The sequence below is a fragment of the Bos grunniens genome, chromosome 9, assembly GCF_055505025.1.
Source record: "Bos grunniens cultivar Pamir isolate PY7600 chromosome 9, Bosgru_T2T1.0, whole genome shotgun sequence".
NCBI lineage: Eukaryota > Metazoa > Chordata > Mammalia > Artiodactyla > Bovidae > Bos > Bos grunniens.
In genome coordinates this window covers 70,340,235-70,356,348 of record NC_141173.1, presented here as the reverse complement: position 1 = coordinate 70,356,348, position 16,114 = coordinate 70,340,235, and the positions used below count along the sequence as shown (strand labels likewise).

General features: G+C 37.8%; 1 protein-coding gene across 9 annotated transcripts in view; it reads right to left on the bottom strand.

Moving 5' to 3' along the window:
* Positions 1-355: 355 nt before the first annotated feature.
* AKAP7 (A-kinase anchoring protein 7) overlaps positions 356-16,114 on the bottom strand; it is a 123,252-nt gene continuing 107,493 nt past the window's right edge. For 6 of the 9 annotated variants that reach the window (XR_015132394.1, XM_086316534.1, XM_086316532.1 and 3 more), the window contains one exon: positions 356-2,377. Coding sequence is in view for 7 of the 9 variants with exons in the window: in XM_086316534.1 (XP_086172660.1) it covers positions 2,184-2,377 (194 nt within the window). In the remaining 2 variants the exon portion in view is untranslated. The remainder of the gene's footprint in view (positions 2,378-16,114) is intronic. The other 3 variants (XR_015132395.1, XM_086316536.1, XM_086316539.1) reach the window with 1 other exon arrangement.

Sequence of the window (16,114 nt, the reverse complement as noted above, 5' to 3'; positions counted from 1 at the left end):
AAAAGTTAAGAAACACTAAACAAGGACCTACTGTATAGCACAGGGAATGCTGCTCAATGTTATGTAACAACCTACGGACAGGGAGGCCTGGCGTGCTGCGATTCATGGGGTCGCAGAGTCGGACACGACTGAGCGACTGAACTGAACTGAAGTGAGAAAAGAATTTGAAACAGAATAGGCACATGGATATATACAACTGAATTACTTTACTGTACACATGAAACTATCACAACATTGTTATCCAACTATATCTAATACAAAATAGTCTTAAAAAACACTGAAACTATCAGAGCCCCTATTTCTGACTTCACTATATTCAGATTCTAAGAAGAAAAAAAATAAATGAAGAAAGGCAACAAGGGAAAACAATACATTTATTAAGAGGCATGAAAATGCATAAACTCACTTATAAATAAATGTAATATAATTTACCCAGTGAAAAAATAGCAAAAATCCATGAGTAAATTGGATTTTATCTTTGAAATGATTACATATTTGATCTCTAATAATTTCCTCCTCCAGCATGATCTGTTAGTAGCAGCAATTTTACAATGATCATAGAAAAAGCTGTTACCAGTGATTATCATATGGGAAGGAAAATTTTCAAGAATATTCTTTAAAAATGAACCAGTGCAAGCAAATTCAGATTATAAGGGATACAATAAGACATGGGCTAGCTTATCTTCAGAAAAGTAGAAAATAAAAACCCCAAACATTCAGTAAGAAATGAAAAAGCAAACTACATTTCAATCATTGAAAAATAATACATATGGAAATTATAAAACATTCTTAACCAGTGACTGCAATAATTACATTTATAAATGTTCATTCAAGTACTAGTGATCAATAAACATTCAGTCTCATTAAAAGTAACACTAGATATAGATACACATGAACAATGCTTCTTTTGACTGAACAACAACAAAAGTCATGTTAACAGGAAACAAATAACCCTTAAAATACTGGGTTTTATTTTGTGTTTTTTTTAGTAAATGATTTTTCACAGTCTGTATATTTTATCTGTGAGGACTCAAGGAACATCTCACAACAGCTAATTAAGAAGTCTTTTCTATAAAATGAATCTTGATATTACAGAGATAAACATTCTAAAACACAAAAGTTTAGCTTAAAAATAACAGTGCAGAATTCAGTTTTCTTTGGAAAGAAATTGTTCATTCCTTACCAAATATTGGTTTGCTGTTGTGCAAACTATCAGAACACTTCTTTGGTATTCACCAAAGAGCTATTTAATGAGCTGGAAAGATATCATAAACTCTAGTACCATGATAACAATGTAGAGTTTATGTCAAAGTTGCACTGAAATCCACATCGTTTCCTTGATTACTGTTGTTAATGAATCTTCCTTCAAAGAGCTCCCTCCTGATTTTGGCCTGAATCTCAGGCTTTAATAAAAGTGCTTTTATCTCCTTCACTTTGGATTGCAGACCCATCCTCTCTCGACGCAAAGCTTCATTAATTAAGTCCTGGATTCCAATAGGTTTCGGGCCTATGGGAAAAAAATTATATGATACATTTCACGTACAAATGCCAATGAAAAACACTAAATATGGCACACTGACTTATCAAAAGAAGGTTAAAAAGAAACCTTTAAAATGCTGCCCACATTTTATAGAAAAGGTTGCATTTCACCAAAATATATCATTTACAAGAATCAAATTTACTGTAAATAATGCATAGCAACAACACACAAAGGACAGACATGAAAACCTGTGGACCAACTTATGGGCAATAATGTCAACAGTGATCATTTTAAGCGTAGCACTTGTTAGCTCTGTGTGTTTTGGCCTCAGATAAGGTAGTCAAATGCCCTGCTAAGCAATTGAAATGGCAGTATTCCATTTACGTCAAGGCCTCTTCCATGGCCTTTAATTCGAGTCCACAAGGCATAACCCAAAGTCCCCTCTCCCTCAGCCATGGCTGAGGGCAAGTGAAACCAGGGCCATTCTTCCTTCGTAAATTGATTTCCTTTGATAGTCCCAGTTCTCCATTCCTCTTCTGTTGTGCTTCAGAAATGCAAAGACATCAATCATGAAAAGTATTAGGCAATCTTCACGGACTGGACAGGACACTTAGACAGCACAATGCAAATTAGTCCACTGACTTGGCAGAGGAAGGCAGGGGTGCTTCTCATGGAGCAGCGGGGTCCTGCCTGCATTTGGGTCTCATTTCCTGTTGTCACTGTCAGTGCCATTCCTATCAGCCTCTTCAGTTTTCACAGAGCTCCCATCCCCTGGCTTGTTTTTGTTCTGTGTTTCTTCCAGATACTGCTGGACAGCCTTGAGCACTGCATTCTCCACCAGCCTCTTACTGAGCCTTACCAGTTCAGCATCATCAGGCTCACCTCCATTCTTATCACCTACATTCCACAACAGAGAAGAGAGGTCACTGAGATCACATTGCCATAGAAACTCGGCATGCAGGGGCCAGCTAGTTCAGTTAGTTACAAAGAGCAAGCGCCCTTCAATCTGGCAAACTGGATCTATACATTCAAGAATACTGGCTTGGCTTTTCATTTGGTACTTGCAGACTGCCTGTCCCTGAAGACTTCAGGCTGAAAAGCAGTTCATTAGCCCCAATCTAAAAATACCTTACCTAGCAAAGCTGGAAGTTCCCCAGTTCTACATGGGATTTTTGTTTTTCTTTCATCCAAGGCTGATCATTACTACAAAGTCCATGTACCCACCACCGGGAGACTTAGACATGTGAAATCGCCAGCAAGATGTATCTGTTCGTACTTCACCACTATCAAATGTTAGGTAACTGAGATTTCCTAATTAACTAAGCACACAGGATCAGTGATTTTATAATACTTGGCCTGGACAGCTGTTAACAAAGTCTCAGCACTCCCATGAAGACAAAGGTGGTTACTACTGCTAGGAACTAGTTTAAAATAAGCATGTTAAATTAGTATTCTTTTTAATTTCAGATCACTACAATTTAAAAAATAGGAAACTCTTACAGAAGAATTAGGATTATGACAGTAAATTACTAGATGTTAGTATTTTATGGTCATTTTGCTTCCCTGCTAGTGATGATCAAGGTTTAATTATCTTCTCATATTTCTGTAAAAGAGCTGGCTCTCATCTGGTCGAATGCTGCGCATTTCACACTCATTCTCTTTCCTGTCTCCCTTAACTGAGTAAAAGAAAAAAACTAGAGGCTCACCTCTCAGGCCCATTCAGTCCTTTATTTCCTTCCATTGAACTGTGGACCCAGGAAGGCAGATGAGTGACAGCGGCAAAGACTTCTAAGCACCTAAGTCCCTTACGCGAGTGAGTGAAGTGAGTGAAGTGGCTCAGTCGTGTCGTGTCCGACTCTTTGCGACCCCATGGACTGTAGCCTACTACACTCCTCCGTCCATGGGATTTCCCAGGCAAGAGTACTGGAGCGGGTTGCCATTTCCTTCTCCAGAGGATCTTCCCAACCCAGGGATCGAACCCAGGTCTCTAGCATTGCAGGCAGACACTTTACAGGGAGAAGTAAGTACATTAGGTAAATGCTAACAGATCTCAAGGGAGTGATAGACATCAATGTAATAATAGTAGGGGGGTTTAGTACTCTACTTTCAACAATGGATAGATCATTCAGACGGAATATCAATAAGAAAACATTGGGAAAAAAAAAGAAAACATTGGACTTGAGCTATACTTGAGGCCTAATGGACCCAAGAGACATATAAAGAACATTCCATCCAACAGCACCAGAATATACATTCTTCTCAAGTACATACGAAACGTTCTCCAGGATAGACTGTTAGGTCCAAAACAAGTCTCAGCAAATGTTTAAAAACTGAAATCAAACCAAGTATCTTTTCTAACTATAGTGGAATAAACCTAGACATCAATAGCAAGAGGAAAACTGGAAAATTCACAAATATGTAGAATTTAAACAAACACTCATGAACAACCAGTGAATCAAAGATGAAATCAAAAGAGAAATTTAAAACATATATTTTGAAACAAACAAAAATGGAAACACAATGTACCAAACCTTATCATCCAGCAAAAGCAGAGCTAAAAGGGAAGTTTATGGTAATAAATGCCTGCATTAAGAAAAAAGAATAATCTCAAGTAATCGACCTAACTTAATATCTCAAGGAACTAGAAAAATAAGAACAAACTAAGCCCAAAGTTAGCAGAAAGAACATTAAAATCAGAGCAGAAATAAATGAAATAGAGAATAGAAAAACAATAGAAAAGATCAATGGAACAGAGGGTTGTCTTTTTGAAAAGATAAAACAAAAAAGAACAGACCTTTAAATAGACTTACCAAGATAAAGAGAATTAAAAACTATAAAAGAAATCAGAAACATTGTAACTGATACCACAGAAATTTAAAAAAAAAATGTCACAAGAGACTACTATGAACAATTATAGGCCACAAATCAGACAACCTAGAAACATACAACTTTCCACAGACCAATAACAAATTTAAGATTACATCAGTAATCAAAAGCCTTCAACAAAGAAAAGCCCAGGACAGTCTGGGTTTATGGCTAAATTTTACCAAACATTTAAAGAAGAAGAATTAATAACAATTCTCAAACCCTTCCAGAAAGAAAAAAAAAAAAAAACTAAAGAGGATATAACACTCCCAAACTCTTTTATGAGATCAACATTACCCTGATACCAAAGTCACATAAAGGATACTATAAGGGAAAAAAAAAGGGCAGGCAAATACCCTCATGAATTTGGATGCAAAAAACTCAACAAAATACTTCTGCTGCTGCTGCTAAGTCGCTCAGTTGTGTCCGACTCTGTGCGATCCCATAGACGGCAGTCCACCAGGCTCTGCCGTCCCTGGGATTCTCCAGGCAAGAACACTGGAGTGGGTTGTCATTTCCTTCTCCAATGCATGAAAGTGAAAAGTGAAAGTGAAGTCACTCAGTCATGTTCAACTCTTAGCAACCCCATGGACTGCAGCCCACCAGGCTCCTCCGTCCATGGGATTTTCCAGGTAAGAGGACTGGAGTGGGGTGCCATTGCCTTCTCCACAACAAAATACTAGCAAACCAAATTCAACAGTATGTTAAAAGGATCATACACCACAATCAAGGGATATTTATCCCTGAGATATAAAAGTGGCTCAACATATGCAAATACATCAATGTGATATGCCACATTAACAACCTGAAGGTTAAAAATCACATAATCACTTCAATGTATGGTAAAAACACACACACACACACACACACACACACACGACAAAATTCAACATCCCTTCGTGACAAAAACTCTCAACAAACTTGATATGGAGGAACATGTACGTGCATGCCAAGCTGCTTCAGTGACGCCCGACTCTTTGTGATCCAATGGACTATAGCCTGCCAGGCTCCTCTGTCCGTGGGATTCTCTAGGCAAGAACACTGCAGTGGGTTGCCTTGCCCTCCTCCAGGGGATCTTCCCAACCAAGGGATTGAACCCCGCGGTTTTTTTTAACGGCTCCTACACTGGCAGGCAGGGCTCTTTACCACTAGCGCCACCTGGGAAGCCCATGGAGGAACACACCTCAGCATAATAAAGGCCATATATGACAAACCCACCACATTCAATGGTGCAAGTTTGAACGCTTTCCCTCCAAAATCAGAAACAAGGCAAGAGTGCCTACCCTCACCACTCTTATTCCACACAGTAATAGAAGAACAAGCAAGAGCAATCAGGCAAGAAAAAGAAAAAAAAAGACATCCATATCAGAAAGAAAAACCCCTCTGTTTGCTGACAGCATAATCTTGTGTACAGAAAATACTAAAAATTGTTAGACCTAATAAGTGAATTCAGTAAAGTTTGAAGATATAAAATCAACATACAAGAATCAGCTGCATTTCTATACAGAACAACAAACTATCTGAAAAAGAAATTTTAAAAATAATACCATTTAAAATAGCATCAGAAACAATGAAATATTAAGGAATAAATTTAACCAAGGAAGTGAAATATCTATATACTAAAAACCTGTAAGACTCTGATCAAAGAAAATGAAGACACAAATAAATGGAAAAAAATATCCCATATATATGGATTGGAAGAATGAATATCGTTAATATGTCCTTACTACCAAAAGCCATCTAGATTCAATGCAATCTTTATCAAAATTACAATGGCATTTATTTACAGAAATTTTAAAAAAATTCTAAAATCCATATGAAAACACAAAAGATCCCAAATGGCCAAAGCAATCATGAGAAAGAACAAAGCTGGAAACATCACACTTCCTGATTTCAAAATAGTATGGTAGTGGCATAAAAACAGACCAATGGGATGGAGTTAAGAGCCCAGAAATAAACTTACATATATACGGTCAACTAATATTTGACAATGACAATAATACAAGAATACATAATGGGAAAAGGACAGTCTCTTTAATAAGTAGTGTTGGAAAACCTGGATATCCACATGCAAAAAAAAAAAAAAGAAATTTGACCCCTATCTTACATCATTGACAAACATTAACTCAAAATGAATTTAGGACTTAAGTGTAAGACTTGAAACCATAACACTCCTAGAAGAAAATACAGGAGAAAAGCTCCTTGACACTGGTTTTAGCAATGATCATTTTTGAATATGATATCAGAAGAACAAGTGACAAAAGAAGAAATCAACAAGTGGGACTAAAGCAAACTAAAAAGCTTGTGCACAACAAAAGAAGAGATCAACAAAATGAAGAGACAACACAGAATATGAGAAAATACTTGCAAATCACCTGATTTCATATTCAAAACTTCATGACAAAAATACAAACAATCCTATTAAAAAGTGGGCAGAGAATCTGAATATTTTTCCAACGAAGACATGCAAATGGCCAACAAGAACAGGAAAAGGTGTACTTTCAAATCACTAATCATCGGGAAAGGAAAATCAAAACGACAGGGAGGTACCACTTCACCCATGTCAGAATGGTTATTATGAAAAAAGTAGAAAATAAATGCTGGTGAGGACGTAGAGAAAAGGGAACCCTTGTGTACTACTGGTAAAAATGTTACACTGATGCAGTTATTATGGAAAACAGTATGAGGATTCCTTAAAAAATTAAACATGTAATTATCATATGCTCCAGCAATCCCACTTCTGGGCAAGTATCTGAAGAAAGTGAAGTCACTATCTCAAAGAGCCATCTGCGCTCCCATGTTCATTGTAACGTATTTCACGATAGCGAGAAATGGAAACAAGCTCAGTGGCCATCAACAGTTGAACAGATAAAGAAAACATGGTGTATATCTATTAAAAAGAAAGAAATCCTGCCATTTGTGACATGGATAAACCTTGAGGTCTTATGTTAAGTGAAATAAGTCAGAGAAGGACAAATACTGCATGACCTCACTTACCTATGGAATCAAAAAACACAGAACTTACAGAAACAGAAAGCAGAATGGAGGTTGCCCCTCACTCCAGCGGGGGAGTGAGGCAGGGAAATATGTTGGTCAAAGGGAACAAACTTTCAAGTATAAGATGAATAATTCTGAGGATCTAATGTGCAACATTGTGACTATAGACAACAATACTGTATCCTAAACTTGAAACATGCTATGAGAATTGTTCTCAACATAAAAACAAAACTATAATTATGTGAAGTGAAAGATGTGTTAACTAATCTTGTTGTAGAAAACATTTCATTTTATTTATAGATACATAGATATGTTATCAAACCATCACCACTGAACACTTTAAACTTATATAATGTTATATGTCAATTATATCTCAATAAAGCTGGAAAAAAAAGAAGTAATTAGAATCCTCACACAGTAAATGTCAGCTCAGTTTTTGGAATAACAGCCATGACCTCCAGAAGCCAAAAGCCCAATGTTATACTTACAACCTTGGGTCTGGGTCAGGCAGACACAAAGGGTGTGAGCAGGAAGATGCACGTTATTTTCTATCCTCACATGTAATAGGTTGGAATACAAAAGCATATATGCCAAAAGTGAGAACTGGCACCTAAACCCTCCTTCTGAGCCCCACCACTTCTACTTAACACATGTCCAAGGCCAATTATGCTGATACCATCATTCCTAGCAACATCCAAGCAGAAGAGAGATGGGTTACAGGTCCATCTGGACACACTACCAGTGAGGGCCTTAGCAACTGCTGCCTCCTCAAAAGTGAAAATACGGCACTCCAGAGCTATGCTAAAAAAATTCCTAGATAGAATATTTGCAGTGTAAAATACGCTTAGAATTGAGTAAATTTCAACTCAGTGATATCCACACAGAAGTTATTAAACATAAATATGTCAAATTATTAAAAGAAAGATAAAGAAATTATTATTAATGTGGCACTATTAATACCACATTTGGGAGCAAGAACTGTGGGGCTAGAGAAGACTCTTGAGAGTTCCTTGGACAGCAAGGTGATCAAACCAGTCAATCCTAAAGGAAATCAATCCTGAATATTCACTGGAAGGACTGATACTGAAGCTGAAACTCCAAAACTTTGGCCACTTGATGCACAGAGCTGACTCATGAGAAAAGACCCTGTTGCTGGGAAAGATTGAAGGCAGGAGAAGAAGGGGACAACAGAGGATGAGATGGTTGGATGGCATCACTGACTCAATGGACATGAGTTTGAGTAAGCTCCAGGAGATGGTAAAGGACATGGAAGCCTGGTGTGCTGCAGTCCATGAGGTTGCAAAGAGTCGGACACGACTGAGCGACTGAACAACAATAAGAAGACTGTTTTTATTAGTAAGAATGAATGAGTACATTGCCTAATATTTAAAGGATTCTACCAGTCTTATAACACAATGTTTATACTGTATAGATACCTCCAGGTGTGTTACCTGGAACTATTTTATAGTGGCTCTTCAAATTTAAGACAAAACCAAACTTCAAGTGAAGGAGTACTTCTTAAGTACCCTTCAATACATTGTAAATGACTCTCCACATCTGCCAACCTGTTTGTGCTCTGCATCTAAGCCAGAGACTGCATTTCTGGGGCTCTTTCTGACCCCAGGTGGCTATAAGACAACATCACTCATCACATACTGATACATCATCAATAAGATAACAGGGTTGGACTGGAGTCTAATCATAACTCAGTTTCCAAGATGCCTCTCAGGTCAAAAAGATTTGTGCTGGCTGTGATTTTTCTCAGCCCACAATGAAGTGTCCCTTTTATTTTAAACATTAAGAAATTTAAAACAGAAAAATCTTCCCATAAAACATTAATTTTCCCTTCTGATTTTCCTTTTTTCGTTTATGCTTTTACTATTACATTATCCAAGTCAACCAAGCTCAAACAAGAATGTCACCATCTTTAACTTCTCCCTTTTCCTCATCAATCCACTTCATCACCAAGTCTTATCCATGGGCTTTTTACAACTTCTCCCCTCTTCAATGCATCTAGTATAACACCTCTAGATTCCTATTTCTAAAACATCCTTTTCACACTCCATTGTCTCTACAGGAAAATTGGAATGTGCCATCCAAGGCTTGTCAAGATCTGTCTTTGGTGACCACCCACCCCTGCCACACTTCCACTGTTAGCTTGCAGCATCTCCTCAGGAACGTCTTCACAATCCCTTTTCTCTAGGCAGTCCTGCCTGTCTCAGTAACTAAATCCCCTACTTTACAAAGCCTTCCTTGGCTAACCCAGACAGAAGGGATGAACTTCCACTGGATTACAATACTCTGACTGCATGTATAATACATGGTTGCTTGGTCATTCATTCAACAAGGGTGCATAAAGCACTTACTATATACCTGGCTATTTCAGCCTATGGTGATACAGGAGACAGACAAAACTAAGTCTCACTGGTCTTCCTTTTAAAATTTCATTACAAATTATGAGCATTACTTATCAATGTATTTATTCACCAACTACTGATTCAGTTATCTGCTCTGCTAAAGACACATCTTGAGTGCAGAAACCATGCCCTACTTTTCTGTTATCTCTTGGCTCTGCTACTCCACGGCACAGTTTATTGAATGCAATAAAAGTTCAATAAATATCTGTCAGTCAAGAGAATAGTTGATTAAAGTCCTCGCAGGCAGTAGCAAAACTTTTTAAATGTTCCTATTTTCCAATAAGGATAGCACACAGTGGCCAGAAATTTAAACTTAATATTAAATTTAAATTGAGTGCAGAGAACTCCATTAATCCAAATATCCATATGAAAAATCACCACCCTCTCCACTTGATGAACCTGGTCAGTCTGCCAAAATATCCAGTCAAATATTAACAATCTACAATAACAAACTAATTAACCAATTGACAAAAATACATTTATAAATGAATCTTCCAGATCTGTCCTGGATCCCTGGCTCACCTAGGATTTCCACAAAGCATCCTCAGACTATCAACATTAGCCCAGGGAAGAGGCTATCAGAAGGCTCATCATAGAGCCCTGTTAAACATACAGTGATTCAAGAAATGTGTATCTTCATTCCACTGAGACCTTATTTGTGTTTTCACTTGTAGGTTCTTAATTCAGATTAATCAGAAGAGGCATTTTAGGAATAAAGTTATGCTATGTTCTTTTTCTGCCTACTACTTGAAAAAAGGTATCTGTCTCCCACAGAGACCTCTAGGATAAATGACTGCATTCATTTTCCCTGAAGCCTAGTTAACAATGGAAGTTCAATGTCTATACGATTTATCATTTGATATTCCAACAAAGGGGCTTCCCTGGTGGCTCAGCAGTAAAGAATCCACCTTCAATGTGGGAGACGAAGGTTTGATCTCTGAGTTGGTAAGATCTCCTGGAGAAGGAAATGGCAACCCATTCCAGTATTCCTGCCTGGGAAATCCCCTTGACAGAGGAGGCTGGCGGGCTACAGTCCATGGGGTTGCAAAAGAGTTGGACATGATTAGAGACTAAACACCACCACCACCATTTTTCAACAAAAGTACACGTAAAATATATTACCACCAACCTCTCAACAAAAATATTCTTTCTGGTTTTACCTAGGTTATTTACTATCATACCTATTTTAAATGACAGATTAATCTTTGTCTTTGACACTGTTTTTTTTTTCTTTTCTTTTTTTTAGAAATCCTCCCCAGAATATCTTTAATTGACTTCTCAGGAAAATTCTAAAAATATAAAGGGAAGGAAATGAGAAATGCTATCAAGTCCACCAAACACAATACTTTCCCTAAAAGAACAGACTTAAGAAACTTTTCAATAAACTTGAAGTAAGCAATTCCACTCTCCATAAGAGCTGTAACACCATTAGTCCATGGTATATACCCAAGATTTAGTTTTTTAAATTCTGGTAACAAGTCAGCACTTAAATAAAATTTATATTTGTGATTATGAAAAAGAAAATAAGTGACCTCTTTTGTGGCAGCAAGGAGAGTAGCAATTATATCTACTGGGATAATTTAAGGTCAGTATTAATGTGGGTCAGCTGTTTTTATGTGTGCATTGACCCAATAATTCCTTAACTGATATCACATGAAGGGCTCCAGAAAGCACTGCTACCCTCCATCCACTGCCAAAATCTAGGTGCCTGTTAGTCACGACAAGAATAAGTCATGCTAATAGATTTTTTTTTTTTAAAGAACCCAAAAAATCTTCATTACAACATCATGTAAGACCTAAGGGAGAGAATGCAACTACATTAAAAGTTCTAATTTGTTTCAATTTGCAGCATAATGTATCCTCTTTAGAAGCAAACTTCTTTTTATTAGCTGAGCTTACCTTTTCTTTCACCTACCTAGACTAAAAGAAACACTAAGTATAGATCCACAGGCTATTCAAAAGGTTGAGGTGGTATACTTGGCTTCCTTGCACACCACCTGCAACTCTTCTGAGATGAGGGACAGGTCAAGAGTTGTCCCCAAGTGCACACTTACACTGACACTGTCTTCAGACCCTTGTGTGCCAACATGGAAAACAGAGCTGCTGTAACAGAAGCTCCCCTTCTTTTGTCAAGTGCCAAAGCTCTGCACCCCCAGCACACAGCAGAAAATTTTAGAATTAAAACACCAAAACCACAGTTTAACTATTTTCTAGAATATAAAGGCCAAAGTGGAAAGAACCATGCCTTTGTAAATTTTATTCTGAATTCAGTAGTACAGAATAAATTTTAAAATCATGATATTTATGTACAAAAGGACAACCCCTGCAGCTTCTGGAGACCACAACACTCCATTTTTACGCTCAACCACTACACTCAACATTTTTAAATTGGAGGGGTGGGGGTGAGCTGCAATTAGGCTAAAAATCAGTGGTCGCCTTGAGGGGAACCTAAGAGGAGATAAGGTCCAACAGGCAGTGACCTGCAGCTGACTGGGTGGAGGCATGTGGCCCCAGCCAAAGCTGTCATGATGACTAAGGCTTCTGAGCCTCTTGAATCTTTTGTTAGCACAGCTGGCACCTCCAGAGTCTTTCCTTCCCTCTACTGTTCCCCAAGTCACCGCCTAAAGCATCTTTACCCCTCTCTGTAGGAAACTCCACATCCCATGGCTTGGGAAGATTTCTATGACTTGTTACCTCAAGACTGCCTGTCACATGGCCATATGACAGATGAGACAAGTTATAAGCACTGGATGTTTGTAGGCCAGTCCACCAAAGAACTCTTTCCAGACATACACAATAGGCTTTTAGATAGACTTCTTTTTTGTCTGTAACATCAGTTTTCTGAGTCCATACTATGATCCACACTGTTCTCTACACAATTTCTGCTGTAACTCTCTTACTGGAAACCTAGATAATACGATAGAACTATCAGTGACGTGGCAGAACTCCTCATATGCATGTAAGAAGGGAAAAGTATGACATACACGTGAGTTTGCATTCCAATTCTGCCATTTTCTACCTGCACAGCCTTGTTCATAATCTCTCCAAACTTAAATTTCCCATGAGTGGGCCCCTCATGAGGATATTACTCCTTGTACCGCTGCTGTAAACACAAGAGGTGAGGTATGGAATGTGCCTAACATCGTGCCTGTAACATAGTAGGCTCTCAAAATGTAATTATTGTATTAGTGCTTTTTATACATGTTTTATGTTTAAATTTTAGTTCAATTTATTTTAAGAAGAATGGTCTCAATACCTACTAAATACCAATCACCAATCTACTCAAACACCTTACTAAGTGCTTGCTACGTGCCATTACTAAGTATTTAACAAGAAATACAATACAGTCTCTACCCACACATAAGTCGGCCTAGAGGATGACTAATAAACAATGACCTCAAGACAATAGAGCGTGTTCAAGGTCCAAAGGAGTTGGAAAGGGATGACAAGGTTATTATGCTTCACAGAGGAGGTATGTGAATTTGATGAGGAGGCATTTATAGGCACAAGGTAAGGGAGGCAGGAAGGTCTCGTAACAAAGGCATGAGTGTGTACATAGATGGAAATGCACGATGCACTTGGGGAACTGGAGGCACTTCCGTGGTACTGCCATAAAGAGTTCAGAGTGCCATCCGTGGGGTGGGGGTGCTACAGGGAAAAGGCTACCGAGCAGGGAGGGATGAGGGGCTCTACGGACCATGCTGTGGAGTCTAAGTGCATTCTACAGGCAACAGGCAACCACTGAAGGGTTAGCACACTTCAGAAAACTCACTGTGATAGACCGTGAGGAATATAGAAGAAGGACTGGAGAGGGGCAAAATAAAGACAAGTTCTTGCAACAGACAAAAAGAGAAACAATGAGGACCTGAACTGTGGTAAATGCAGGAAACAAAGGGACACATTACAGAGAGTGAAGAAATAGGAATTAAACGCCACTGTGGGCCAATTTAATAAGGAAAGAGAAAGGGGAGTGCAAAATACACACCTGTATAAAGAAATATATGTAATATATATATTAAGTCCCTTCAGTCGTGTCCAACTCCTAGTGACCCCATGGACTGCAGCCTACCAGGCTCCTCTGTCCATGAAGATCTTCCAGGCAAGAGTACTGGAGTGGGGTGCCATCGCCTTCTAATATATATAGAGAGAAATAATGGGCCAAATGTTTGAAATGCAATAAAAACCATAACCTTAAAATCAAGAAGCTCAGAAAATATCAAGTACAAGAAATGTGAAGAAAATCACACCAAGTAACATGATGATCAAACTGCTGAAAACCAATATTAAAAGAAAATCATAAAAGCAGCCAAAGCAAAAAGGACACATTATACAGAGGAACAAAGACAAGAATGATAGCAGATCCACACATCAGGAACAATGCAAGCCAAAAGACATTAGTACAACATCTTTACTAAAAGAACGGGAAAAGGAACCCCAGAATTCTTTATCTGGACGCATTATCTTTTAAAAGTGAGGGTGAAAGACTTTTTCAGACATGTAAATGCTAAATTAATCCATCATCAGCCAACTAGCACTAGAAGAAGTGTTAAAGGAAAAACTTAAGGCAGGAGGGAAATGCGACCAGATGGAAATTTGGATCTATTCAAAGATGAGAACTAAAACCTGTACATATACAGATAAAAATAAAAAGCTTTCTCTCATTCTTAATCTCCTTAAAAGACATAACTATTTTAAATGGAGTTTATATAATACATAGAAATAAAGTATATGGTAACAATAGGACAAAGGCCAAGAGGGAAATGGAAATAATTGTCATAAGGTGCTTATGTTAAATGTGATAAGAAGAAATAATATTACTTGAAGGCAAACCATCTTAAGGATGTATGTTTTAAAACCCAAGAGCAACTACTAAAGTAAAAATAAAAAAGTATAACTAATAAACTAATAATGAACCTAAGATGAAATCCTAATGCTTTTTAATATAAAATAACACAGTAAACGGAGAAGGCAGTGGCACCCCACTCCAGTACTCTTGCCTGGAAAATCCCATGGACGGAGGAGCCTGGTGGGCTGCAGTCCATGGGGTCGCGAAGAGTCGGACACGACTGAGCGACTTCACTTTCACTTTTCACTTTCATGAATTGGAGAAGGAAATGGCAACCCACTCCAGTGTTCCTGCCTGGAGAGTCCCAGGGTCGGCGGAGCCTGGTGGGCTGCTGTCTTTGGGGTCGCACAGAGTCGGACACGACTGAAGCGACTTAGCAGCAGCAACATAGTAGAAGAGAAGAAAGAGGAACAAAGAGCAAAGGAGACAAGTAGAAAACAATACGCAAAATGGATGATTTAAACTCACCCATATTGATAATCATATACAACAGAAGATGCTCTAAATATACCAGGAGAAAGTCAGAGATTGTTCATTTGGATAAGAAAACATGAATCAGCTATGATGTCAACAAAAAATTTACTTCAAATATACAGAAACAGAAAGGTTAAAGGTAAAAGGATGGAAAAGGATGTACCACACTAACACTCATCAAAAGAAAGCTAGAGAATCGATACCAGACAAGGCAGATGTCAGAAAAAAAAGAAGGATATTATCTGCCATAAAGAGGGACATTTTATAATTATAGTAGAGTCAAGTTTATCAACAGGGTATAAAAATCATAAATGTGTATGCACCTAATAACAAGAGCCTCAGAGTACCTGAAGCAAAAACCAACAGAACTAAAAGTGTAACAGATAATCCACAATTACAGTTTGAGATTTCAAGACCACTTCTATAGTTGACAGAACAAGGAGGGAAAAATTCACCAGAAACAGAGAAGACTTGAATGCTAGTAACCAAATCCACCTAACTACCCATGGATAATTATAGAACACTTCACCCAACAATAGCAACAAACACATTCTTCTCTGATGTACAGAAAACAGTTATAAAAGGACATCATATTCTGAGTCATAAAATAAGTCTCAACAAATTTTAATTTACTGAATTCATCCAGTGCATGTGGTCAGTACAATGGTGTCAAATAAGAAATTAATAACAGCAAGATATCTTTAAAAGATGTTTTTAAAGTCAACTTATATATATTAGTCATAACAACTAGAAACTGAAATTCAAAAATATCATTTTTAATAGCATAAATAGTTAGGGACAATTCAACAAAGTGTATGTAACACCTAAATGCTAATAACTGCAAAATTTCCTGAAAGAAATGAAATAAGACCTAGATAGAGAGATTAAACTATACTCATTTTTCAAAAGATTCACTATCTTTCAGAGGTCAATTCTCCATCAACTGCTCTGTAAATGCAAAAACTACAGAGTTCTGCAATCCAAACCCCACCAGCCCTTTTCATAGAAATTGAGGAGTTCTAAAATGTATATGAA